The 26,231-nt window shown below is 49.4% G+C and overlaps 1 protein-coding gene across 1 annotated transcript; it reads left to right on the top strand.

Moving 5' to 3' along the window:
* The first annotated feature begins 176 nt into the window (after positions 1–176).
* Positions 177–26,231, top strand: TRIB2 (tribbles pseudokinase 2). Its single transcript, XM_004274872.2, has 3 exons — positions 177–1,832; positions 6,700–6,992; positions 23,805–26,231. Exons 1-3 carry the CDS (start codon positions 1,563–1,565, stop codon positions 24,271–24,273), a joined length of 1,032 nt encoding a protein of 343 aa, XP_004274920.1. The 5' UTR covers positions 177–1,562; the 3' UTR covers positions 24,274–26,231.

The raw sequence follows: 26,231 nt of genomic DNA, 5'->3' as shown, positions 1-26,231 counted from the left end.
CGCGCCCGGGGCCGGGAGCTGCAATGGCAGTGGCAGCCGGCCGCGGGCGCGGAAAGCCGCCCCGGGACTGGCAGAGGCGAGGCTGATTGATGGGCACCCGGCTCAATGAGGGCGGCCCGGGCGGGGAAGGGGCGGGGCCTGCTCTGGGCTGAGCCAGTCGCCGGTGCCGCTGGGGGGGGCGGAGGCGCCGTAGAAATGTGTCGGTGACATTGAATGGGGAGACTGAGCGCGAGCGAGGCGCGCGCGCGCACACACGCGCACACACGCGCACACACGGCCCCGCTCGCTCCGAGATCCCCGGCCACGTAAGTAACTATTAATACCGCCTCGCAGAGAGATGCGGGCGTGCTGAGCTCGGGGATTGGCCTCGGGCACCGTCGGCCGTCCCCTTCAATTTTAAGTACACATTCCTCTTACCTCCGGTTGGGGGAAGAACAAAATAAAAGAAGAAGAAAAGCCGTCAATTTTCTCCAAAACAAACCCCGCCAAGCAATTTGGGTTGAGGATAAGGGGAGACGGAGTGGTTGCAAATTATTCCAAGGCGAGATCCAGTTACCGAACGAGAAAGGAACAGCGCGGGTTGACTGGGCTGGGGGTGCATCCCCTTCCAGGGCCGGGAGGACCCCCGGAAGCTCGGAGACCATTGATCTACCCTTGTCCCTGCCCGCACTTCTCGCTTTATTCGGAGGACGATCTGGAGCGCGAGGGAGCGGCGACAGCATGAGCCGGTGCTGACCTCCGCCCGGCGGGCCAAGCCCTGGGCTTTGCCGTGGTACCTGTGCCCGGACCACAACTCTGTGCCCAGCTTTTGCAATCTTTTGTTGGCAGCGCTGACCGCTCTAAGTTAAATGCTCCCTTGCTATTTTTTTTGTCTGTTTGTTTAAATTCTGGAGCGCTCTTGCGGTCTTGGAAAAGCCTCAGACGCCATCTACAGTTAAAACGTAGGTAACTACCCTCTCCGGCACCCCCCCCTTCCACGCCCCCCACCCTTTCCACCAAAAAAGGGGGTGCAGCGCGGATTCTGTCTGCGGTGCGGCGCGAGCCGGTACCCGTGCTTATTTCCTTTTTCTTTTTGTTTGGTTTCTAACGCGCTGAGACCAAGCAGCGGCCGTGCGCTCCCCGAAGATTGCACAAACTACAGCCGGGCTCCTCCGCCCCGTCTGCGGTTCGGAAGCCTGCGTGGGGATCGTTTCGGGAGACCCGGCGCTGCAGCTCCCCACCTTAGCAACCTGGTTACTCGTCTAGATCCACGCTGGAAGAAGAGAAAGAGAGAGAGAAACTAAAAGTGCGAAGATTCTGCAAATCGCTGGCGGCTTTGGGGTAACAAAAGGACCCGAGTTGCTGCCGACCGAGGACCCCCGGGAGCCGGGCTCGGAGCAGACAAGGTGCCCGGCGGCGCCCATTTGGGGGCTTCTAACTCTTTCTCCACGCAGCCCCCTTCCCGTCCCCTCCCCTCTCGTTCCCTTTTAAAATCCGTGGCACCGAGGCGCCTGCAGACGCACTCGCCAGCGACTCTTCTCTCCAGCGGGTTTTTTTGTTTGTCGAGTGCGATCCCCACACTCATGAACATACACAGGTCTACCCCCATCACAATAGCAAGATATGGGAGATCGCGGAACAAAACCCAGGATTTCGAAGAGTTGTCGTCTATAAGGTCCGCCGAACCCAGCCAGAGTTTCAGCCCGAACCTTGGCTCCCCGAGCCCGCCTGAGACTCCGAACTTGTCGCATTGCGTTTCTTGCATCGGGAAATACTTATTGTTGGAACCTCTGGAGGGAGACCACGTTTTTCGTGCCGTGCATCTGCACAGTGGAGAGGAGCTGGTGTGCAAGGTAAAGAGCCCGGGGTTTGCTTTTGCTTTTTTTTTGTCTTTTAAGAAGATCCCCCCGGCCTTTTGGAGGGGGCTGGAGGGGGCGGAAGGTTGCCGAGCCCTGCAGTCCGGGGGGGGGGGGAGAGAGATTCGCGGGATAATTACCCGTGGTCTCGTTAAATGGGGTTATGTATTTATTTGTTCCTGTTCGACTAGTTGCGAAGTTTTCAGAGCGTTGCGGGCAATGCGGCGGGCTGCGGCGGGGGCGTTTTGGGGAGAGCCCGCGGCGGGGAGGGCGGCGGGACTGCGCGGGGGCCACGGCCACGCGTGCTCCCAAGGGCTCGTGGAGCTCCTCCGCGCGACGCCGGGTCCCGCTGCCCGGGGATTGCTCCCTGGGTCCAGCCCCCTCCCCTTTCCAACACCGAGGAGGGAATCCCCCGCTAATTTTAAGGCGCTGATGTCTTGGTTCCTTTCGCAGCCATTGTTCTCAGCAGCGTGCAGGTGTTGAACCTTTGTTCCGTAGGTGCCCCTTCAAAGAGACACACAAAGGTGTCCCCTCTGGCTGAGCCCAGGGGCCCAGCGCGGGGAAGGAGTTCACAAAGAGCTTGCTTCTGCCAGGAGCCTTGAAAGGAGGGTTGGGGGTGGAAATCAAAGCCGCCAGCGCACCTTTGGGTGCAGGAAATTGTGAATCCTTTGGGTCTTTTCCTCTTGTCTCCGTTCCTTCTCGTCTCCAGCTCTCCGAGCCGGAGCCCCCTCGACCCTTCTACTCCACCCCTCAGCACACACCGTTGCCTGTATGGTTTAGAGGCCAGCATTTGGAGCCTCGGGGATTCACAGTGCTAACGCAGAGATGGGCACTTTCCTTTCCTTTTCGTCTTTGACCCTGAACTGGTTGGCGTCTGTGTTGAGTGTGTCTGTGTGTCTTTGTGTGCGCCCACAGGGCTCCAGACAAGGGGATGAGCAGGAGACTAGTTGCAAAAAAACAAACAAAAAATGAAGACGGTAGAGCAGGCTACCCAGGAATTGGACATAGATCAAGAATTCACTGTTGCTTAATTTTAGATTTGCTCACTGTTGTTTTTTGGGGGGAGGGAGGTAAGGAGGTAGTAAGGAGTGGGGACCCCTGATGTCTTTGAAATGGGCACTCGGCACAGCTGTGCTGCAAATAATGCATCACACTTTTACCATCAACCACAGGCTGCTTTGTGGACTTGCTTTCTTTCATAGGGGACTGGAGTATTTCATTGTGAAACATGGGTTTTGTGAAGGGTCTCCAGTCTGTTTTGCAATTGCTCAGTTCAGACCGCTGGGGAAAATCAGAGACTCTTTAAATATTTCTCTCTGCTTATACTGAGCATTTGGTATTTTGCACCTTCTCCAAGCTATTGAGACTCAGAGCAGCTATTCCCAGTTAACCAAAATTCAGTAGGCTATTCAGAGCTGGATTGAATTCTCAGAAGACCTACAACGTTGTACAATGGGGTAGTCATCCTTTGAAATGAATGAATTCCACAGAGCTGCCACTCTCATATGAAATATGCACAATCACCCAGCAGTGAGTGTTTTCACTCCTTTTGCTAAACTTCGGTAGAGCATTTTAATATTTTTCAAAGGCTGGAGACGCGTTTAAGTCAAGGGACTCTGCCGCCAAATTCTGCAGAAGCATCTTGCCCGCTATTTCTTTGTTTAAAGGCAGAGGTGACTCTGGCTCCTGCTGTTTCTTTCTCCCTTCAGATTTTTCAAGACATATTTCACTTTGGGCTGACCTTATAGTGTCATTCGTAGACTTGCTCTCTGGCCTGAAACTGTACTTAATCGGCTGGTTCAGTTCTTGCAAAGATTGAATCAGACCCTCACCAATTACCATGCGGCTGCAAGTGGATTTAAGTGCAGTATCATTGTTCTGCTTGACAGAGGTCATCCCTTTAAGACACAGCAGCTTCTGTTTGCCTGCCTTTTTACCAGAGGTGATGTGGGTGACTTCTTATGCAAGCACAGTTGTACATAACCTAGGAAGCTCCAAGTGGTTTTATAAGGCTGCTTCTATGAACTACCCTCACGTAGGCACCGTGGACTTACTGCAAGGCTCAGTGAAATCTACACACTGAATTCCAGTTCCTTTTGACATCTTAGAATATAGAGTTCGTGTCTCCTAGCTCTGTGTTGACCCAAGAAAAAAAGTCTTTGCAAAAACAGATCCAATGTAAAATGCCACTTACAGAGAACTCTATAGAATTCTGTAGGACATAATTTGGGAGAGAGAGACTGGAGGGTCATTTAACCAAAATAATCATGCCTGTTTATTGTCTCCCTGTGCCTACTTTAAGCTAGGCAGATGAAGGAAGGGGACTTTAGGGGGTTCTTAGCTTACTGTTTTCATGGAAATGCTTGTAGCTACTGTGCAGATTGACATAATTACTATCTTGACAAAATGGGCACTTTTTTTTTTTGCAAAGGCTGTGAATGATGGCCTAATCTCTGCCTTATCTGAACTGTCACATTATATAACGAAGGCTCCAAATTAAACATTTAAAAGAAGCTGGCAACCAGGCTTATGGCTTGATTTTACACTTGAAGGTGATGGTTTAAATACCAATCCAAGCCCATAAATGCCTGTTATAGCTACTAATAAAAGTTTGGTTCCTACCCATTTGGGAAAACATAAGTACTTGCTTTATTTTTCATACTCTGTCCACCATCTTGGAATTTAATTTAGTCTCTTCTACAAAGGGTATGGCTGCATTTTGAAGCTGCCATGAATTGTTTGATTTTTTTTTTTTTAATTTTAATGTCCATCCAGTTTTTCAGCAGCAGGACAGGATAATAGACTAAAGGTACTGAGCAAAAAAAAAAAAAAAAAAAAAACTCCTTTTATTTTTTAAAAATGCAGCTCGAAGCAGGAAGTATGTTATAAATAATCCTAACTCCATGAGTACTGGCGACACAGCCTGAAGCCTGGCTCTTCAGATCCCAGCATCCTCCTTATATAACACAGTGTTTACATTAGCCACTGCAAAGCCTTTATTGCTCTCTGGGAAATTTTTGAGGCTTTCCTGGGTTTCTGCTGCCTGCAGTCTGGGTGTTAAAGTTGACTCAAGCATTTCAGATTCCTAATTGAACGGACCTCTGAGGTCACCGCTCGCAGGTCATCATTTGACAGTATCAGGGTGTGATTTGTGGTCTCTGGAGACACTGAAGTATTCATTCTTAAATTCTAGGTTATAGTGGCAGCAGCTGTGCCACTTTCCTGAGATACCTTATTATGGTTCATTCACAACGTTACTTTGCTTCCTCGCCGGGGTTCGCACCAGCCCTCCCGAGGTTCTTAGGAGGCCGGTTTGACTCACAGATTTTTGGGTTTTGTTTTTTGCAGCTAAGAGAGACTTAACTCATGGATTCTTAAGGAGCAGCCTGTGTCCCTGGCTGGGTTTTGGAAAGCCCGTGAATCCCCTTAAGACAAATCCAGTATTATACATGCTTTTGAGTGGTCGTTGTCAGCTAAGAGGGGACAGAGCTTTTATCAGATTCTCAGGTGGGATCTGGACCCAAAAAAGGTCAACCATGTTCTAAATCAATGTCTTCAGTTTCTGAAGAGGAGGGAGGCCCAGTGATTCTGAGTGTTTTATCCACCTCGTGAGGGTTATTGGTGGCCAAGCCAGGATTAGATTCTCAAATTTGATTATTTCTAGGCTAGCGTTTCCCACACACACTGCAAAATGATGATCAAGGAGAGTATGTTCTAACTAATGAAAAAGAAATTTAAGAAGCTAAGCGATGGTGAACCGATAACATTCAGTGTATTGTAAGAGCAATCCTGGCCTCCCATGCTTCCCAGCAAGGAACCGTCGAGCCTGCACCTCACTTCTGCTGCACCAGATAGACTCATCATACTCACATTCCCAGGCGGGTAGGAAAGCCACATTCCAAACCCAGAGATTTGTATCCCTGATTTAGTGGAGCTCTTGAAATGAATGAAGGCGTTTTCTTGTAACCTCAGAAAAATCTCGGTAGTGTTAATTCCTCTTAGATCTGTCTCCAAAAGGTACTGAGGATGGATTTTCTTTCTAAATAACCCCACAATGAGGTGGCATTTCACAGGCTTATTCTGATTCATAGAAAATCATTGCATAACTGATTCATTGAGCTAGATATCTGTGGAGGGAAGAGAGAAAGGAGCGTGTCTGCTTTCTTAATAAGAAGGACTGTGTCCTTTCCTGGCTCTGCCACTGGGGGCTTGATTTGACTTGTTATCTGAGCCTCAATTTCTACATCTGCGAAATGAAGGTATTGAATTAGGTAACCTTCAGTCTACGCATTTAACCTATTAATTGCTGTTATGTTGTATACTGCTATACAACCCAATTATGCAGCACAAAATATGTTGTCTACAGTTGCTGTAGCTGTGTAGTGTTGGTGTACTTTTTTTTTTAAGGTAAATAAGGTGTTATCTGTGCAGCTTGGGATGGGTCACTTTCAAATTTTGCCTTAATTTTTCTATAAACACAGGGGATTAGGATAGAGAGAAAAACATCATAAACTTATTTGTGATTTGTTTTGTGTCATTGTGTATACAGTTTGTGTAATACAATACACAACTTGTGATACACAACTTGTGTATTGTATTACATCTGGCTGAGCATTCTGACCTTCGTTTTCTCATATAATCCTCCTGACACGGTGAGTCAATCACTTGCCCTTTCGCACATGAGGACTCAGAGGCTCAGAGAGGTCAAGCGAGCTATTCAATGCCACACAGCTGGTAGGAGGCAAGGCCAGTGTGGTCTGGGTCCAAGTTTGGCCCACGTTTGTGGGAGGCATCCACATTCTGTGACTCGGTTGTACAGGATTTGGTTGTACTCTGACTCTTGGTCTTGTTCATCCTGCCCTAGGTGTTTGATATCAGCTGCTACCAGGAGTCCCTGGCCCCCTGCTTTTGCCTGTCTTCCCACAGCAACATCAACCAAATCACTGAAATCATCCTGGGGGAGACGAAAGCTTATGTGTTCTTTGAGCGCAGCTATGGGGACATGCATTCCTTCGTTCGCACCTGCAAGAAGCTGAAGGAGGAGGAAGCGGCCAGGCTGTTCTACCAGATCGCCTCAGCGGTGGCCCACTGCCACGACGGCGGGCTGGTGCTGCGGGACCTCAAGCTGCGGAAATTTATCTTTAAGGACGAAGAAAGGTGAGTCTCGTTCCTGTCCAGGCCCGTGTACTATAGCAGGCTGCTCAGAGAGGTTGGAGTGGACGTTGTGTTTTGCTGCCTGCGTCCAGGAGAGGAGGAGGGAGCGTGGAAAGACAAAGGGAGGTGGGTATCGCAGTGTTTGAAGTGCCCTTAGAAAGCAAATTGCCGCTCCTCTAAGAGATGTTATCAGATGCTCACAAGTGCCAGATTATTCCGTGACCCAGTAGTTATTTTTGTCTTGGTGTCTTGAACTCTGAAGGTGGCTGCCAGCCTGTGTGAATTTTCAGTGTGAATAAGGCAAGATTTTGAAAAGCTCGCCTTCGGAAAGCTCCACGCCTGGGATCAGTTGTTTGTCATTCATTCGTAACTCATTCAACAGATATTTCCTAAGTCTGTTCCTCAGTATGAATTACAAGTCGCAGTACCGTGACTATCAAGTTTCATTAGCTAGTCAATGACCTATAAAGGAAATGTTACAGACCCTACATACACATATGTACTGGGTCAGATGGGAACTGAGGGCTGGGATGTCAGTTCTGACTAGGAATTGGAGAGTCAAGAAAGTTTTTATAGGAGAGGTGATTTTGGAGCCAAGACTTGAAAGATGAATATGTTGTAGGCAATGTGGGAAGGACCGATGTTGCAGGTGAGGAACCTGCCTGTGCACATGCCTGGCAATGTGAAGGTCTCGGTTATTTTAGGAGACGGCCGGACAGGATGCTAGGCATCTGGGCTTCATTCATGGTTCTTCCATTAACTCATTACATTCTATTTAGCAGATCCCACTGGGGCCCTGCTTTCTCCTCCAGCTGACTTTGATTGTAAAAACTCTTTCAAGTTCCTTTTTTTCTTTTTAATAATGTGCTTTTTTAGAGGAGTGGAAGCAGCTGATTTATGTCCATTGCTGACTATTCCAAGGATCGTTCCAGGGGCTCTGCATACATGATGTCATGGAATTCTCCGGACTGCCTTGGGCATCCTCAGCTCCCGTTAGCAAAGTGTTTAGTGAAGTGAAGGTTCCATTGTCACAAAGCTATTAAGGACCATCTGAATACAAGGCTAGCGCACATCATTCATTCATTCACTCAGCGAACATTTCGGGGCTACCTTTTATCCGTCTGGAATAGATTTACTATCAGACCTTTCCATCTTCCATTTAGTTGGCCATCGATCCCAGTGGCCTGTGGTGTATTTAGACGATTGCTTGTAGAAGTCTTATGGCATCCAAATGAGAGAGACCATGTGGTGTGTGCTTTGGTTTTTCCATCTTCATGGTTTGAGCTAATTGGGCAGTAAATGTCTGGGAAGCATTTGGGGATTAGCACAGGTCAAAGGGCCTGTGGTTACTTAACCCAAATGGAATAATTTCATGAACTTTTATAATCCAGCTGAGTATACAAAGTGCAGAGAGCCCCTGGATTTCCTGGACCCACAGAAGTTGATTATTATTCCATATTTTTACCCATAAAGGAGTATCATAGGAATCCGTGGTGGCCAATATCCCAGTCTCTGACAGTGGATGGCATTTACCTTTATTAACAAACTAAAGAAGGTCGGGGGCACTATTTGAAAATCTAGAGTGTGGGGCGATGGTTACTTTTCTTTCAGCTCAGGTGTGTCTGCCCTTGGAGCCTGGAGACCCAGGTTCTTATCCTGTTTTTGCCTTTACTCCACTCTGTGACCTTATATTGGTCCCTTCCCCTTGGCCTCAAGTTCCTCATCCTTTTATTGTCCTGGCTCAGTTCTACTGGCTCTAAGGTCTTCCCGAGTTCCAACACTCAGGCATGTGCTGCTTTGAATATTCTCATATGGAAAGATATATACATCTGACCCTAGCAGAATACTGACAGAGAGGTATCCTCTTTGCCCTTCAGTGTTCCACCATCCTTGAAGATCTAATAACTCTAACTACAAAAATAAGAGGTAATATTTGGTGACCTCTATAAGCTCCTACCATAAGGTTATCATTTAACACACTTAATTCTCTCTGCAAATTGGAGAGGTGAGTATTAGCATGTCCATTGGGTAGATGAGGGCTCCGAATTGTAGCATGGCGAAGTCTCAAAGTTACAGACATGAAAGAGCAGAAATAAGGACATATTATCTCTGTTAAGTCAGCTCTCAAGAAATTCATTTGGCCGCCACCAGGAGTCAGGACAATCAGTGCTCTCTCTCGTGGGGATCTGCATTTTTAAACATCACCTTTGATTTTGTCTCTTTAGAGAGGAATTTCAGGCATCAGCAAGGACATGGGGTGGGTGACCCATCCAGGCTTAGCACAGCCGTGGTAGACACAGATTTGTGAAGTGAGTCAGAGTAGGCTGGATGTTCCCAGGTCACAGGACATGGGAGCAGAAGCAGACGCTAGAGGTTCCATGCTTCAGCCCTTTTGTTTTGCCACCAAGAAGCAGAGCCCCAGAGGTGAGGGTGCTCACCCCAGAGCCCACAGCCGTCTGGAAGCAGATAAGGGCTGAGTCCGACCTCACGTTTGCTGGTGCAGGGATTCTCCCCCAGGCCTGCTTGTCCTTTACAGGAAGACGTGTAAGACTGCTGATCAGTGCACTGTGGCAAAGCCAGAGTCTTTGATGTCGCAGGGGCTGGAGAAGAAATACCCACACGTAAGATGCTTCCAACACGAGAACTGTGGGGCTCTGATGCTCAGTCTGGAGTTATCTTTGACTTATGCAGAAGAGCAGACCCTTTCTAGAAAGAACTAGAAAGAGGCATCTCATGTGAATGTGAAACCAGGACACCACTGGAGCAGGCGTGTCAAAGCTCAATCCTTTTTAACTCCAAAGAGCATTTTCCTTCTGAAAAAGACAACCTAAGTGACAGGCAGGAAGCTGGTCTTCATCTGTTTGCAGCATGTCTGAGCACCTGAGCCCGAGCAGCCCGGCCTCCCGAAGGACCATCGGGGGGAAGGAGAACTCCCCATGCCACAGGCGAGGCACCTGGGCCACACAGGAGCTAGGTGACCTTGCTCAAGGTCTCACAACCAGTCCGATGATGGAGCTAGCCTAGAAATCCTATCATTTCCTTCCAGAGCTCTTTTTCTGCCCCGAACCATGCTGAGGTACCAACGAACTTGCTGTGCTGAACACGACATGTATCTCTGTCTGGGCAGCTCCGAGAAGGTTGCTGTTTCCTTTTCAAGGACATTCTAAATGTTTTCATCAGTAGCTGACAGGACCTTTTTAATTTTCACCCAACCATCAACTTTTCGTAAAAGATGAATAATGCTCAGTGGCCTTCTTTCATCTTGTTTGGTTTTTAACCTCTCGACTTGGGACTGTGAGACGGGTTTTGTCACTCAGCATATTCTAGTTCCCAGGGGCCACCGAGTTTCATGGTAGAGACTCTTTGTTGGTCTGCACGGTGGCTGTGTGGCAACCTCGCTTGTATTTCCTGAGAAGAACAGGACTCGGGGGCCCTGGGATCTCTTGGGGGCCATGCTGCTGGCAACCTTCACTTTTGGTCCTAATCAATAGGACCTAATCCATAGGTATTTCAATAGGACTAAAGCTTCTTCCTCTCTTGACAGCAACGAAGCGTTAGAAACAATGGGTTGAATTTGAAAGCTTTTGAAAAGTTAGGCGACGGCGTCTGTGTCTGTTCTCTGATCCTTAATGCATTGGTCCTATGATGGGGGGGCGGGGCATAGAAGAGACCTTAGGAAGCACTGCTTTATTAAACTTCAAATCACCAGACACTTCTTTTGCACTCTATTTTTTAAAAAATTTATTTATTTATTTTTGGCTGCGTTGGGTCTTCGTTGCTGCGTGCGGGCTTTCTCTAGTTGCGGTGAGCGGGGGCTACTCTTTGTTGTGGTGCGCGGGCTTCTCATTGCTGTGGCTTCTTTTGGTGCAGAGCACAGGCTCTAGGTGTACAGGCTTCAGCAGTGTGGCACGCGGACTCAGTAGTTGTGGCTTGCAGGCTCAGTAGTTGTGGCTCGAGGGCTCTAGAGCTCAGGCTCAGGCTCAGTAGTTGTGGTGCACAGGCTTAGTTGCTCCACGGCATGTGGGATATTCCTGGACCAGGGCTCGAACCCATGTCCCCTGCATTGGCAGGCGGATTCTTAACCACTGAGCCACCGGGGAAGCCCCTCTTTTGCATCTGTCTTCTCTCTCTCAAGGATGTGCTTCTTGTTCCTTGATGATCTTGAAAGTGATAGAAGGTGAAAGCATTACGTAGTGATATTGACTGTGCCCCACGTGGTTCAGAAAGAGACCTGCCTCCGGGCTGACTTCTTATGCACAGATTTTCCATTCTGGACCATCTGTAACTCTTGAGTCCATGGCCATCCATGGGAACATTCTTAATGGCACTGTCATCACCGCAAGTCCAGTTTCCCACAAGTGGCTTTGCAGACATCATATACAAATGACACCCAATGTTCTATTAACCCTGATGCTAGGGTGCCTTATGCTTCTGTGTTGAATCAGCAGCACCTCAGATTCTTCTGCTCCTGTTTTATTTGTTTATTTTTATTTTATTTATTGTTTTATTTGAGCTAGATTCAAATTCTGGCTCTACCACTTATTAGCTACCTGATTAAGTCATTTCATGCTTCTGAGCTGCACTTTCTTTCCTCAAAGCAGAAATAATAATTGCATCTCTGTAGGGTGGTTGTGAGAGTTCAGTGAGATGATTCTGTGACTCACAGGGCAGGGCAGGCACTTACTAATCCACAGCTGCTCCTAGAGTCATTGATAAAATGGTACCGTTATGGGGGAGCAGTTCCCAGAGAATGGAGAATGCAGTAACCATTTCCATGAAGGTGGAGCCCTTGTGATGGAAGGGTTCAGATTTAAGCCACTTCCTCCTCTTTCTTTTCTTTAATTATAATCACTGGATCCGTATTATGAGGGCGCCTGACAGGTCAAGTACATGTGGTGTGGAACCTGATGCTCAGAAGGGCTAGAAGGTTGACGCGATGTACCAAAGGCAAGGGGGACAGAAACACAGGCAGGGAGTGAGGGATCCTGCCCCAACAGGCCTGGACCGGCCACTGTGCTTCTGCCCCTGTGCTGCTGCCTCTCCTCCCTGCCGAGATGCTTCTGCAGGGCAGAGCCTCAGTCATTTTGTTTGTGTTTTGAGGAAGTTAAACCCCTATCTTGGCTGAACTCGCCCTGGACACACCCTTTGCATCCCCAGTTCCTGTCGTAAAATCTGAGATGGTCTGTGTGCGTAGGAGGGGCCCCCTGTTGGTTGGGGCCCTGAACCTGAGGAAGAGCAGTGCTCAAATTCCCAGAGGGTGTGCCTGCGTCCTCCAGCCCCTCTCGCCCTGCTCTGGGGTTAGAGGGGTCTGCTTGGTCAGTCTGCTCCTTGAGGCCCATGGTTCAATCCCAGCCTCTAAGGGACAAGGCCAGTTATGCCTGTGGAAAGTGAGTTGCTGTCTGGATTCCAATCTCTCCTCTTGCACTTATTCATCACCTTAGCTTTGACAAGTTACTTCACCTCTTCTGCTCCATTGCCTCGTCATAACGAGAGGACTTTGCTCCTGAAATTAAGTGAATTAACGGCAGTGAACCTGATGCTGGGTGCACAGCTGGCCGTCAGCACGAGATCCCGCTGCTGTCCTTGGCCTCGTCTGCACGTGCTCTCTGGCCCTCTGGGTGACACGGGGCCAGTCTGCTGACTCAGGACGTAAAGAGCCCTTTAAGCTGGTGCATCCTGGGGCTGCAGCGGGGCCACCTGAAGAAAGCGCCAGGGGCAGGGCTTGTGCCTACAGCAGTCCCCGTTTGCCAGCTGGATTTCTCCTCTCCCTTGCCACCCCTCACCCCAGCTCCCTGCCCCCAACCACAGTTCAGTGTTGACATTTCTTTGCCCAGAAATACCCCATGTGAAGGAGAAGACGGCTTCTGTACATGTTTCTTCTTTGGTTTGGAGATCATTATCTCTTGACGTCACGGGTCTCATTTCCTCTGCTTTGTGGAAGCCGATCAGTGCTGTGTCTGCCACAGGGGACTCGGAGGAACCCAGCGGCCTGGGGTTTTCGGTAGAACAAAAGCCCTCTGCCCAGGCGCCAGAGGACCTGCACCTCCCTGCGGGGTGAAGGCCTCTTCCCTCCCACACCAACCGAGGTCAGTGCTCTCTTTCCCAGGTGTTAGTATCTATATGAGTCCTCCCTTTAGATCTTCCAGGTTTTTCTCACCTCTCTTGGGGCTCAGTATCTAACAAAGTACAGAGGGCAGGCACTGGATCCCTGGAGACCAGACTCTGGTTTCTTTCATTAATAGTGATTTACGTTAAGTTGTAGGCTCACTGGATTTTAGGGAAACACCTTGCCTTTTTGCTTTGAAGGAGCCAGAACTCCTGGAATTCTCTTCTTCATGTTGACCACTTTGATGTACAAGGGGCCCATCCTTAAGGAAAGCTCCTCTCCCCAGATCCTTCTTCTCAGGATGTGTTGGTGACACCCTCCGGTAGCGCCCACGCTTGCCTCCGTCATAGCGTGTCTCCCGCTCTGTTGTTATTGTCTGTGTGTATCTCCAGACTGTCCTCATCTCCTGCTGGCCTGGGAACTCCTCGGGGTCAGAGGCTGTCTCATGCGCACGTGGTGGGCACTGAATGACTGAAAATGCCTTTTACTGAGTAGGAGCCGCTCAGATTGGATTCTAATGACAGCGTGAGGGGGGCAGGGAATGTATTGATCTAATGGTCGTCTCGGTCATGGCCCAGATGGGAGCCCAGAATGTCTAAAACTTAGGATCTCCCACGTAGACACCGTTTTTCAAGAGAACTGTTTACAGAGCTCCACATCAAGGAACAAATCATTCCCATTTTGATTTAATGATTTGTGCAAAAGTGACATTTATCTAAGATACCATTATCCATGTCTGCGGTGGGTGTCATTTTATTTACGAAGGGCTTCAGGTCACAGTTAGAGGGGAGGGCTTCCTCAAGGTTCTGTGCTTAGAAATACACTAAATAGTGGAAATCCCAGCAGGATTTCTGGCTGGGCTCTTTACTATTGGGGCTTAATAAATTAGCTCATGGGCTCGACTGGGACCCCTCAGGCAAATGGAGCAGCGGGCACAGCAGAGAGATTTTTGATTCCTGCACTTGACCATTTGGCCTTGGCCTGCCTTCTCTGACATGGGTTGGAGATGATAAACTTAGGGTATCCAGCACAGAGCCTGGGGCACTGCAGGGACTTCAAAAGGTACCTGTCAAGCATTCAATCCCAAATCTGTTACACTGAAGTTTAAGCTAATACTTGAGATTAATAAAAACAGCACTAAATTAAAAAAGAAAAAAGATACCTGTCATGACTGCTGTCCGTCATCCTCTATGGCTGTGAGCCTCATACCCTAGCAACCTGTAGATTCATTTATTTGTTCAACAGATATTTATGGAGCACGTGGTATGTGCCTGGCACTATTCTAGGTGCTGGAGATACTGCAATGCCGAATGAGACAGAAGGCCCGCTCTCACGGGACTTACATGTTAGTGAAATAATATCTAGGGTCCACCATGTACCAGGCCCTGCTCTAACTACAACACTTAAATGAATTTCATCTGAATTAATTACTATATTTAAGTGAAGCCATTTAAACCCAATAAGTGAGTTCTGCTATGGTTATCACCATTTTACAGATGAGGAGATTGAGGCTCAGGGTCGTACAGCCAGTCAGCACAGAACTGGGGGTTGTACCCAGGAGACCTGGCTCCCAAGGTTAGGTCCTCAAATGCCACGTTAGCTGCAGAAACAGATGCCACGTAAAATACACCCTTGTGCTCAACCCGTAGAAGGAATTTTCGTATGCAATTAGGCGACGAGTGAACAGCACGAGGACCTGGCCGGCTGGAGTCTAAGTAAAGCTCAGGACTCGGTTTTCTCTGAGCAGTCTTGGCAGACATAGACTCGGCCACCAGTTAACTAACCCCACGGGCAGTCCTAATACGTCCTGTTGTTACACTTTGCGGAGTGGGTTTGGTTTCCTCTGCAGAACTATAAGCTGTGGTCCATTTATTATTTGGACCCTCATGCCTAGCACAGGACTTAACATTATAAGTGCTGGTGAATGTATGACATTTGACTCAATGGGGGGATGAATAGCCCCATATACCCTGGAGGCATAAATATTATAAGAAAAAATCCCCTAAATATACTGCTGGAAGAAGACAGTGGATGGAAACGCATTTTAAACGTCCTTTATCCAGCCCTCGTGGGAATTTCTCTAAACCATGCCCAGAATCCAGTCTATTGGAAACTTCTTTGGATTCTAGACATTGCAGTTCTTGAGCAGTCACGCCGAGATGCCCTGAGCTCTAGACAGCAGGTTAGAGCTGGGGGCATCTCACAGACGCGAGAATCACACTATCTTGCAAAAGTTTATGAAGCACCTGTTATGCGCTACTTGCTGTGCTAGGTATTGGGGATACAAGACTCAATACCAGAGTCCTCCCCTAATGGAAGACACAGTGCAATGGTTATTTTTAACACCATGTCAGAGAGGAAGGGTGTGCGTTAGAGAGCTGTCTGCGAGCAGGAAGAGGATATTCCAACAATGGAGTGGGGTGTAGAGAAGGATTATGTCAGGGAGGAGATGGGCTTCTTCACAGGGCTGTTCCGAGTGATGGAGGAGGGAAGGGGAGGGGTCCCGAAAGTGCCAGGAGTAGGTGGGGAGGGACTGCTGGGGAAGGGTACTCTGGGGCGGGGTGGGGGCAGAGATGAGGCTGAAGAGGTCTAGGGCCTTGGCTTCATGCCTGGGACCTTGAACTTGATCTGAAATTCAGGAGGAGCCATTGAAGTTGTTTTCTAGTCGGGGCTGGGCGGGGTCACGTTGTGATTCCAGAAGCGTGTGTGGAGGATGGACTGGATGGGCATCCCCTTCAGAATGCTGAACCAGGACTCAGGCAGTGGTGGGGGGGGGAGAGGGGGATTTAAATCCAGCCCTTTTATCTTTGCAGCTAAAGAAATCAGGAGGGGAACGTCCTTCCCCAAAGTCCTATAATGTGTTAGTGACACGACCAAGAGCAGAACCCGGTTTTCTGACTCCCTGAACTTGTTCTGTCTCTGCTCAGGCCACCTGGGGAAGCCCCAGTTTAGGACCCTGCCCAGGGAAGCATCCCCGTCCGGCCCAGTGTGTGGACCAGCCGCTCACAGCGCTGCTGGGGGTGGCGGGGCTGAAGGGACTGGCCTGAGCCCTGCCCTCACCCCACCAGTGGGGCATGGATAGGAATGTTCTGGGCCCCAAATCATCCGAAACAGCACCTCAGGATGTGCCTGCCTCTTGGAAGAAACTGGGCTGGTGGCCCCTTGGGGCAGCGCTGTCCAGCATGGAGCAGGGATGATTACCTGGGAAGCTTTCCTGAGAGGCTCAGTCGACTGATCTGGGGTCGGGGGAACCTCGGGGACCCAGGTCTCACTGCAGGGGAGCGAGCGGTGGATGGAGTATCATGAGGAGTCCGAGCTGCGTCTCCTCCCTTGGATGTCCTGGCCGTTCCTATGACGACGGCAGGCAGGCTGCATGGGGGGGGGGCGGGGTATGGCTTCCCCAATCCCACCACGGCCCTGATGAGTCGGACGCGAACGTGCGTCTGCACGCCAGCTACACAGGCTTTTACATCCTGGCTGGGCGGCCGGTGCCGTGGAAACACCTGGGTGCTTGAGTCCGCTTGGGTTTCTCCTCCCAACTGTGCTGTTTCCCAGCAAGTGACTTCATCTTTCCAAGCTGCAGATTTCTCTGAATCAAAGCGGTGCGGGAAGCACCACGTCCCAGATTGTGGGGTGGTGTCGTAGGGCAGTCAGAGGATCTACTGCCTTCTAGAACTTACCAGCCCTCCCTAGGTCCCCCTCCCCTTAGACTTCTCCCCCCCACTCCCACCCCCGAGTGGTTCCCTTACTGGCTTACCTGCTGCTCCCTTGCTAATTTGTGAGCAGCTTGATCTAAGTGCTAGGTCTGTTCACTGAATCTCCGGGAGCTGGCGCATCCGTGGCTCTCAGAGGTGACTGCTGGAAAGATCTATACACACAAGAAACAGAGGCTCAAGGGAGTAGTGATTTATTGGGCAGTTTAGCGACCTGGGGAGTCCCAGTGGTGGCTGCCAGGCTAGCAAAATGCAGCCCATGGTGCTCAGAGGTCTTCCTTGAGTCCCCCCAGCAGTAGCCCCAGCTGGGACCCTTGCTTGACAACTGGACCGGCAGCCAAGGGTGGCTTTGCAGTAGCGGCTGTGGCGGACTGCGGCTGACCTTTCTCCCTCGACCCTTTGCCTGCTTGGACCCACCCCACGGAACGGCCTTCAGTGACTTCCGGACTTCCTGCCCAGGCCAAGCCCACTTGGTCTGGCTGAACTCCCAGCCTGGCCCCTCCCTGGCTGACCCTGTCCTGATCTCTTCCTGCTGAGAGCCCAGGGTGGGTTTTGAGGTTTAAAAGCAAAGGATGATTTGCTTGTGTGTATACCTTTTTTCTATTTTGGATAGAAGCACTGAACATGGAAATCCAGGCTCTGTCACTCACTTTCCAGGTGGCCTTGGACAAGTCACATCTGCTTTCTGTACCCCAGTTTCTTCATCTAGTAAACGGGCAGGTCCAGCTCCCACCATCCACCTCATAAACTATAGCACTTAGATCATGTATGTGATGGTTTTGTAGGTGCTCTGGTGCTGAATAAACCCGGGGCCATATTTGTCTCCATAAACCCAGGGTCTCCCTTAAGAAGTTTCTCTGTCTTGGACACCAAGTAAATCTGTGATGTTGGTGCCAGTGTGTCTTTTGGAGAGGACACTGGCATTAGAATCCTCCTGACGTGGATTAGAGCTCAGTTTTTTCTGTTACTCTATGTATGACCTAAAACATTTCATTCTCTGTGCCTCGCTTTCCTTATTTTTTAGGAAGTGGCACATATAATATTTGCCTTTCAGTTTTGTCATGAGAAATAAGATAATGTAGACTGAAAAAAATCCCAGCATTTTATAGATGTTTAATTCGTGGTTTCCTGTTTTTGTTACTACAATTATTATATCAATATCAGGATGTTATAGAGGAAGGGTTGCAGTCCCTATAGCTTCAGAGTTAAAGGAAAGGTAAAATCGGGAAATCTGAAGCTAGAAGAGCTCTTTTCAGGCCATGTACCATTGGTTCTCATTTTACAGAAGGGAAACTGAGGCTGAGGTTGATTTCGTGCCCCACAGGGAGCCACTCAAGCCTCTGCTGAGAGTGGGCAGGATGTCAGGTTGGGGCTTTCAAGGCGGGTGCGCATGCTCTGTGCGGGTGGGGAGTGGAACTGCATCCTGCTGGTTCTGGCTTCCGCACCTGGCTCGGGATCCGAGAACAGGAGGCCTGGCACTGGGCTGGGCCTGCACCTGGGACACAGGCGGCCCCCGTGTAAGCCTTGTTCATTCAGAGGTTGAAAGCAGAGCAGGCTGTTCCCCGCCTGTGCCAGGGACAGGTTGCAGAATGCACGCAGGGATGCAGCTTGCAGGCCAAATCAACCCTGCCATGGCTCAGGGCTCAGGGCTCTCTCCTCCAAGAAGCTGCAGGAGATAACCACTGTCATTTACAGCTCTTTGGCCACACAAATCTCCACCATCCTCCCTTGTCACTTTCAGGAGTCTCTATTCTTCACGTACCATCTCTGGTCTCATCACCTCCATGAAGCCCATCCTGATTACCTTAGTCAGTACTGAATAATGTGAGCAGGAGTGAGCTGGGCACATATTTGGGGGAAGAACATTCTAAGCAAGGGGAAAAAAAAAAAAAACCAAGTGCAAATGGCCCAGGAAGGTACCGGGGCACAGAATTCATGTCCATTTCAATCTTCCTGAGGCTCGTACATCTGTCTTCCCCTCTAGGCTTTGGGGCTGAAGGTAGGTTCCTTATCGTAATAAGAAGGTTAGTTAGTTTCCACCACTTTTTGCCGACTTACTATGCTACGCTCCTTGATAGATGCTGTACTTGCATTGTTTCATTTAATCTTCACAAAAACCGAGATGATGGGTGTGACTCGTCCTGTCTGTGTCTCCCGTGACTAGTTTATTTGAATGACTAGGGCCATCTGATGCTCCCGTTGATTTTTATGAAAATCGATTTCTCTGCCTGGAAATTCCTAATCCCCAGACTGATCAGGAGCCCTCAGAAGCTGGAAGACTGTTCATTCATTTCCTCCCACTCTGGCGGGCGCGGGCGCTCTGCCGGGCACTCCCTGCAACACTCCTGAGAGGAGAGGGCGAGCCCCCCCCACCATCCCCGGGGGTAAGCTGAGCCCCAGAGACCTTCTGAAGGGCCCTGCAGTTGTGTGGCACATCTGTGGGGACCGGAACTGTAACTCCAGCCGGGCTCGGGCCCGCGACCTATGGGCACCCCGGAAGGTCCTTGTTTAAAGACGTAATCCAGGCTTTTTGCCTCGACCCTTGCCTGGGAGTGATGTAAACAAGTTCAGGATGTTCCCAGAGAGGCAAGGTCAGAAGCATGCCTGGGGCGCCGCATTTCCTCCCCGTCCTTTTCTAGGCTTCTCTCAGCCCACCCCGGGGGGACGCCTGCACGGCTGCGCAGAAGAAGCCGGCTCCCTGACCCTGGGGCGCATGCGTTTTGTGCCTCGTGAGGGGGCGGCTTTGCAGCCCGGCCAGCCTGAGTTGCGTTCCTCCGCCCGGAGCTGCGGCGGCGCGGGTCTGGCATCCGCTCCCCGCCCGGAGAAAGGCGAGCGCTCAGCCGCTAACTAGTCTTACCCACAAATGAGCTGACCTATCCTCTCTTTAGACTCGGTGTCCCCGTAAAGGAATAATAATTCTTGCCTTGGAAGTTGATTTTATACATCTTAAAAAAGAAAATATATGTAGATACCTACTCATGCTTAAATGCAGAGACGGTGTTTGATATCTGGCACTTATTAATTGTCAGAGGCAGCATTTGAACCCGGGCCTCTGACCTCAAGACTTGGAACTGGCCTGGCTTCTGTGTGGCTGTGTCGCTACCGGCCGCACCGAACGCCGTGTGACCACAGATCCGGATGCTCCCAGCCGGAGGCTCGGCCTCTGAAGGGAGGAGGAGGCAGGGGCCGACGGATCAGCTTAGGGGCAGTGGAGGTCAGCGGCGCATGGAGTGCTTTTTGATTAATTAATTTTTTTACCGCCCTCAGAATCCTTAGGTATTTGCATAGCTCCTGAGTCCTCGTCTTGAGTTTGGGGAGGAGAGAGGTGATCTCGGGGAGGGGGTTAATTGACAAGAGGGAGACCCTAACCGTTTTCGAAGGCCCTTGTCCATGATCTGGAGGGGGGTTCCGGAAGAGCGGTGAGGATGAAAGTGGGGTCCCTGCTGCCCATGGGAGGGAGGGGGTGGGGTTAACGGGGTGAAGGAGAAAGTCGGAATCTAGGGGTGTGACCTGGAAGGAGATAAGAATGTAAAAAGGGCTTTAGAATCGGCTTACAGCGAAGAGCTTGAGGTGGGGAAGCCCGTCCCCTGAAAGGTCCTGGACGCCACATCTCCCTCCTGCCCTCACCCTGCCAGGCACCTGAGGTGTTGTAATTTACAAAGCCCGTCCCCCGTAGAGCCTTCACCTGGCCTCCACTTAGTCCTGGGAAGGTGTAACTCCTTAACCCGGAGCAGGGGCCGTTGTTCCTTTCAAGGTGAGCTCCCGGGCGCTCCCGGGGCTCAGCAGCGTGACTGTCCCTTTTACTCTTCAATCGAGGGATTGAGTGTCTACTGTGTGCCGGCTACTAGTCTAGGGGCCGGAGATACCGCAGGGAACACAGGTGGTTTTCTCCACGTTCAAAGTGACCTTAGCCACCTGCCCGGGAGCCCCTGGAGGTGGGGAATGAGGTGAGGACCCTGAAGCGACCACTGGCATCATAATACAGAGTATCAATGCAGAACCGTGGACGTGTAAGTGCGTAGTATTCCCGGCAGTGATGAGGGGATGCTGGATTCTGGGATGGGGCGCTACTTTGTATAGAAGGGTCAGGCAAGGTCTCTTTAATCAAGTGCATTTATTTGACCAGAGACCTGAAAACACTGAGCGGTGCATCTATCTGGAAGAAGAGCATTCCGGGCAGGAGCCTGGGTGGGGTGGGGAGGACCGTGTGCAGAGGCCCCAGGAAGGACTGGGCTTGGTCGGCGTATGTGAGGACTGGTGCAGGGTCTGGAAGGGGGTGGGGGGCGTGTGGGTGAAGATGGTCGTCCCCGCTTGGACGAGCTGAGACAGCGGCGGAGGGTTTCGGCGGACACACCTGGCTCCAAACACGAACCTTCTGGTTCCAAGTCTCATTCCACCGGACGATAGCCCCTCGTCACACAGATGCGACGGCTTATTATTGTTATTTGTCCTGCAATAATTCTTCCCATAGCTGCTCTGCTGCCAACACGGTGACCCTGGAGGTGAGGGAGCCTGGCTGGTCCCAAAGCTGGGCAGGAGCTGCTGCTGGTGAGGGGGGGCGGGGAAGCTGCAGAGAGAACCCACTGCGGCCTGTGGTTTGCGGCCCTTCCCCTCTGCCCTGTGGGTTTCACTGACTCACCTCCAATTTCTGAACATCTGGTGAGGCTGGTGTGAGTCAGCTCCACCTGCCACCTTAGATTAGAAAAAGGAAAAGGAAGAAGAGATTTGTTTCTAATCCGCTCAATTCCAGATTAGCACATCTAGACCCTTCCTATTTTTACAGATCATCACTAAAGGGGGAGGAGAAGGGCATGTGCACTCCAGATTATAATAGAATATGGGTGAGCAGATAAAGAAGATGTGTTGCTATATATGACAGAAGCCCAGAATGTTAAAACTGGCAGAGACTTTAAGACTGTCTTGTCCAGATGGTTGCACAACTGTGTGCATGTACTTAATGCTACTGAACTGTACACTTAAAAATGGTTAAAATGGTAAATTGTATCTTATGTATATTGTACCACAATAAAAAAAATAAAATTAAAAAAAAAAAGAAGACTGCCTTGTTCGGTACTCTGCTTTAAGGCTGAGAACAGAGAGGTTTAATGACTCACCCACAGCCACACAGCAGATAAGAGACGTAGTATGGCCTGGAATCTGCTCTCCTACCTCCTAGCCCAGCACCTTTTCCAGTGACCACAACTATTTCTTGCTCATTGATGGAAATTAGGACCGGGAAGTAGTCACCCTTTGGTCTTGGAAACTCCTGTAATCCAAATATAGGATCTTAGAGTCAGCCCAGGGTTTCATCAGACCTTTTGCTCTAGAGAGCTCCGAGCAGTTCTCCTTGGAATAACTTGAGCCTCGCCTGCCTTCAGTGGCTCTTAGGGGAGCTGTGGTGACTGCCTGGAAAGGCTAAGACCTGCAGTTGGAGAAAGAAAGAGAAGTAGCAGTGGATGGACCTGAGTCACGGGCTCTGATTTGGGAATAAAGCCATATTGTGCTTTCTCCGAGCAGTTTCCTATTCTCGGCTCATCTGAGCCTCCTGACACCTCAGGGCAGCAGGGTAGATGCTTTGATGGGCCCTTTTGAGATGAAGGAACCAACTGATAGGAATGATACTGACCTTGTAGGACCTCGTTGGCACTATCCATGCGGTCCCAATCCCTAACTCTAGCCCCTTTTCCCCGTCCCATGTCCCCTTCGTGGCAGACCATCATCAGTGTGAGGGAATGAGATTAACTGAGTTTACAGGGACTTGGCAGTGGAGGTGTTCTGGCCAGGAGAGTGAGAGGAGGGTGTCAGTTTTAAGCACTGAAAGGTTAATAATGCCTAACTTTCCACTCAGAGGACAGCAGGGCAGGGACACAGGAATTCTTGGGAGGCCCCTGGGCTAAGGAAGGGATGCTAGGCTAGGAGCTTGGGGGCACTGAACACATATTTATTTTGTACTTGGTGATGATATCAAGTCCTTCTGCATAAAGGTGAGAGGTCGGTTCCAGGGACTCAGAGTTTAATGCAGGATTTCTCCACCTCCGTTCTTCCCCATCGTACCCAGGAGAGTCCTGCATCCATCAGCGAGCTCAGTGGTCCTTAACTGGTGGGGGAAAGATTCACACACACACCCATGTACCCATGTGAGACAGAATCACATATGTGCTGGCGCAAGTGGACTATCTAGTTAACCTGAGTCACATATGTACCAAGTCAAGGACCAGATCCTACGAGTGTGATGGGCAGGACAGGAGGCAACTTCAACAGGAAATCTTGGAAAGAAGATGGGGATGTTGGCTTTGGAAGGACTAGGTAATGGGATGCACTCCTGATTGAATGTTCCCTGGCTCTGCCTGTGTCCTAAGAGAGGCAGCTTGGTGCAGTGGAAGGAGCATTCCTGTTGACTTAGGAATATGTGAGGTCAAGTTTTCTCTTATTTCCCAACTAGAAGGCTCTGGGCAAGTTACTCAAACTCTCTGAGCTTCCATGTTCTTTTCTGTAAAATGGGGTAATAAAATCCTTTACGTCCGAGTAAAGGGCTGTTGTGAAGCCAAAATGCCGTTGAGTGAAAAGTCCTGCTCCTATGTTGCATCGTGTTCGCCACAAGTTTGCCAGAAGCTGTGGACAGAGCTTCTGTGAGCTTCCCAGCTGGTTGGATCTGAGTTCAAATCTTGTGTCTCCCCATCATGACCCAGGTGTGACTTTGAGAGTATGACTTAATCTTTTTCTTCCTCGTCACTAAGATGGGGCGATAATAGTGCTGTTTTTGGTTTGTTTACTTGCTGAAGGTTGCAGTCCCCCGGTAGATCATAAGTTTCATGCAGAGTCTTTGCCTCCTGGGTCCCCAGCCCTGGAGTAGGGTCTGGCACATAGAAGGTGCTCAGTAGGTAATGTTTGTCTGGGCCAATGAATGAATGGTCATCGGAAACATGAGATGTAATGATGGGATTCGTGGGTCTCAGAGCACCTTTATGAGCTCACGTTTTCCTTCCTTTCTTGCAGGACTCGGGTCAAGCTGGAAAGCCTGGAAGATGCCTACATTCTGCGGGGAGATGACGACTCCCTCTCCGACAAGCACGGCTGCCCAGCATACGTCAGCCCAGAGATCTTGAACACCAATGGCAGCTACTCGGGCAAAGCAGCTGATGTGTGGAGCCTGGGAGTGATGCTCTACACCATGTTGGTTGGGCGGTACCCTTTCCATGACATTGAGCCCAGTTCCCTCTTCAGCAAGATCCGGCGTGGCCAGTTCAACATTCCAGAGACTCTGTCGCCCAAGGCCAAGTGCCTCATCCGAAGCATCCTGCGGCGGGAGCCCTCAGAGCGGCTGACCTCGCAGGAAATTCTGGACCATCCTTGGTTTTCTACAGATTTTAGCGTCTCGAATTCAGGATATGGTGCTAAGGAAGTGTCTGATCAGCTGGTGCCGGATGTCAACATGGAAGAGAACTTGGACCCTTTCTTTAACTGAGCTCACGCCCCACAGTGACTTAGCAGGTACCAGGAGCAAGAGAGGGCAGTGGAGAGGACTTCCTCCAGGGAACACGTATCGCCTGGTTTGGTAGCAAGAAAGACACTGACACTCACAGGCTTCTTGGTTCAAAGAAGGAAAACCGTCAAGGAGCTGACTGAACATGTAGCATGGGGACCAGAGATGCGGGATGGGGGCGGCCTCCGGGGTCCTGTCGGATGGGCGGGAGCCCCCTGGAGCTTCTCTTGCCTAATGGAGCCCCCCCGGAGACTACCCCTGTCAGTTAGGCTGCTTCCGCCTACCCCACTTTCCATTTTGTTCCAAAATAATTGCAGATCCTGATAGAATCAAAACTCTCTGCCTCAAACATACATCTTGGCATCGCACTGTTAGCATTTAACTTCTTGTCATGATTCAGGGAAGGTACCATTGGCCAAGGGTTTGTTTTTTTTTTTTTTTTTTTCATTTTTAAACAAGCCAACCACCTATCTGATAATTCACGGGGTTCGTTTAAAAAAAATTCGGTGCACACAGACTGACATGAAACCTGGGTGCTAAAACTAAAAGAAAATAAAAATCCATTTTGTGTCTTTTAATTGCGTTCTTCAACTCATTTCTTCTAAATAAACATTGACTATCCTGATCAGGAAATGACATGTTAATACTTTGCTCCCTGAAGTGGGAAAAAAAAATCTCTCCTTTAACCCACTATTCTGTTTTGTGTCCATTGGTTTATGGCAGGAAGCTATTAGAAGTCAAACTTCCAGATGCATTACGGCTATCATAGTTTAAAGAAAGAAAAAAGAAAGGAAGACGAAAGGAAAAGAGAAATTCAACTCCTTTTTTTTTTTTTTGGTGAACGATGAGGGCTGCGTTACAGCCATGCCTCTTTCCTGAGATGATAGTGTTAGTGTGAGATCCTGGATGCTCTCGGAGTCTGAAGCTTTTGTAACACTCTGATCTCAACGAAATATTTGGTCTTTGTTTTATTGGCAACTCGTGAAACGAAGCAGGTTGTCCCACACGTATAAAATACAGGGCAGCTATTGAGTTTTCTTTACGGAGTATGATCTTTTTTGGCTTGGAAGCCCCTCTGGTTAGGACAAAAAAACCTCAGTCAAGACAAGCGGGAAGGAAAATAAGCTGAAAGCTGGGATGATATAAATAAAACAAGCTCTCTATCCCCATACGCACCTTTGTATTTTCAAGAACTCTTCTATTTATTAAGGAAAATGTCACATTGTGATGTATTAAGCCAGTACTTCAATTACGGGTTAACTTGGGTAACATGTTACATGCTGTAGTTAACATTTATATATATTTTTTTCTCTGAGTATTTCTGTCCCTGAAATAACCTTTTATTTGGCTTTTCTAGCTAGCTTTATTTGATTTCGAGTGGCAAAATTTTTTTTTTATGGCTTTTCTATTGCTGTATGATACAGAACTCTTTTGGCATCAATATTTGTGTTTCCAGTACCTCAGTTATTTGGATTTTACTGCCTGTATACGTTTTGTGAAATGGTCATGTTTTTGGGTAGGTGACACGTGGACTCTAGTATGTAAATGTTACTTGAATCTGTGCTTCATTATAGTACGTGGCATGTATGTTCAGACCTTGGATGCTTTATTCCTACTTAGCAGGATCCCGGCCTCACGTTCCCAGGAGGGCGGCTTATCCGTTCATTGTTGGGAGACAAGGAGGCCATGGATTTGCTCTTGATTCTATTTTGGTAATGGAAGATAAAAAGGAGAGAGGGTTTTTTACATTCTGAAGATGGGGCTGAGTCAAGAAGGACCTATTTTTCTTCCCTCTCCCTTATTTTTTAAGTCCCCTGTAGGAGGAAAGATTGGTGACATGCATGGTGGGAATCTATGGCCTCTGGTGCTTTGTCCTGTATTTGGTTTCATGTTTTTGTCCTAATCTCTTCAATCAATAAACTTGTGCGTATTTAACTAAA

The sequence above is a fragment of the Orcinus orca genome, chromosome 13 (assembly GCF_937001465.1).
Source record: "Orcinus orca chromosome 13, mOrcOrc1.1, whole genome shotgun sequence".
Taxonomy (NCBI): domain Eukaryota; kingdom Metazoa; phylum Chordata; class Mammalia; order Artiodactyla; family Delphinidae; genus Orcinus; species Orcinus orca.
The sequence above is the reverse complement of the archived record's forward strand: the minus strand, read 5'-3'. Positions and strand labels throughout refer to the sequence as shown.

Bases quoted from the DNA above. Each gene is read 5' to 3' on its own strand.
- TRIB2 (XM_004274872.2), top strand. From the start codon at position 1,563: ATGAACATACACAGGTCTACCCCCATCACAATAGCAAGATATGGGAGA. The intron at 1,833-6,699 runs GTAAAGAGCCCG...ATCCTGCCCTAG, and splicing joins GAGAGGAGCTGGTGTGCAAG to GTGTTTGATATCAGCTGCTA. The intron at 6,993-23,804 runs GTGAGTCTCGTT...CCTTTCTTGCAG, and splicing joins ATCTTTAAGGACGAAGAAAG to GACTCGGGTCAAGCTGGAAA.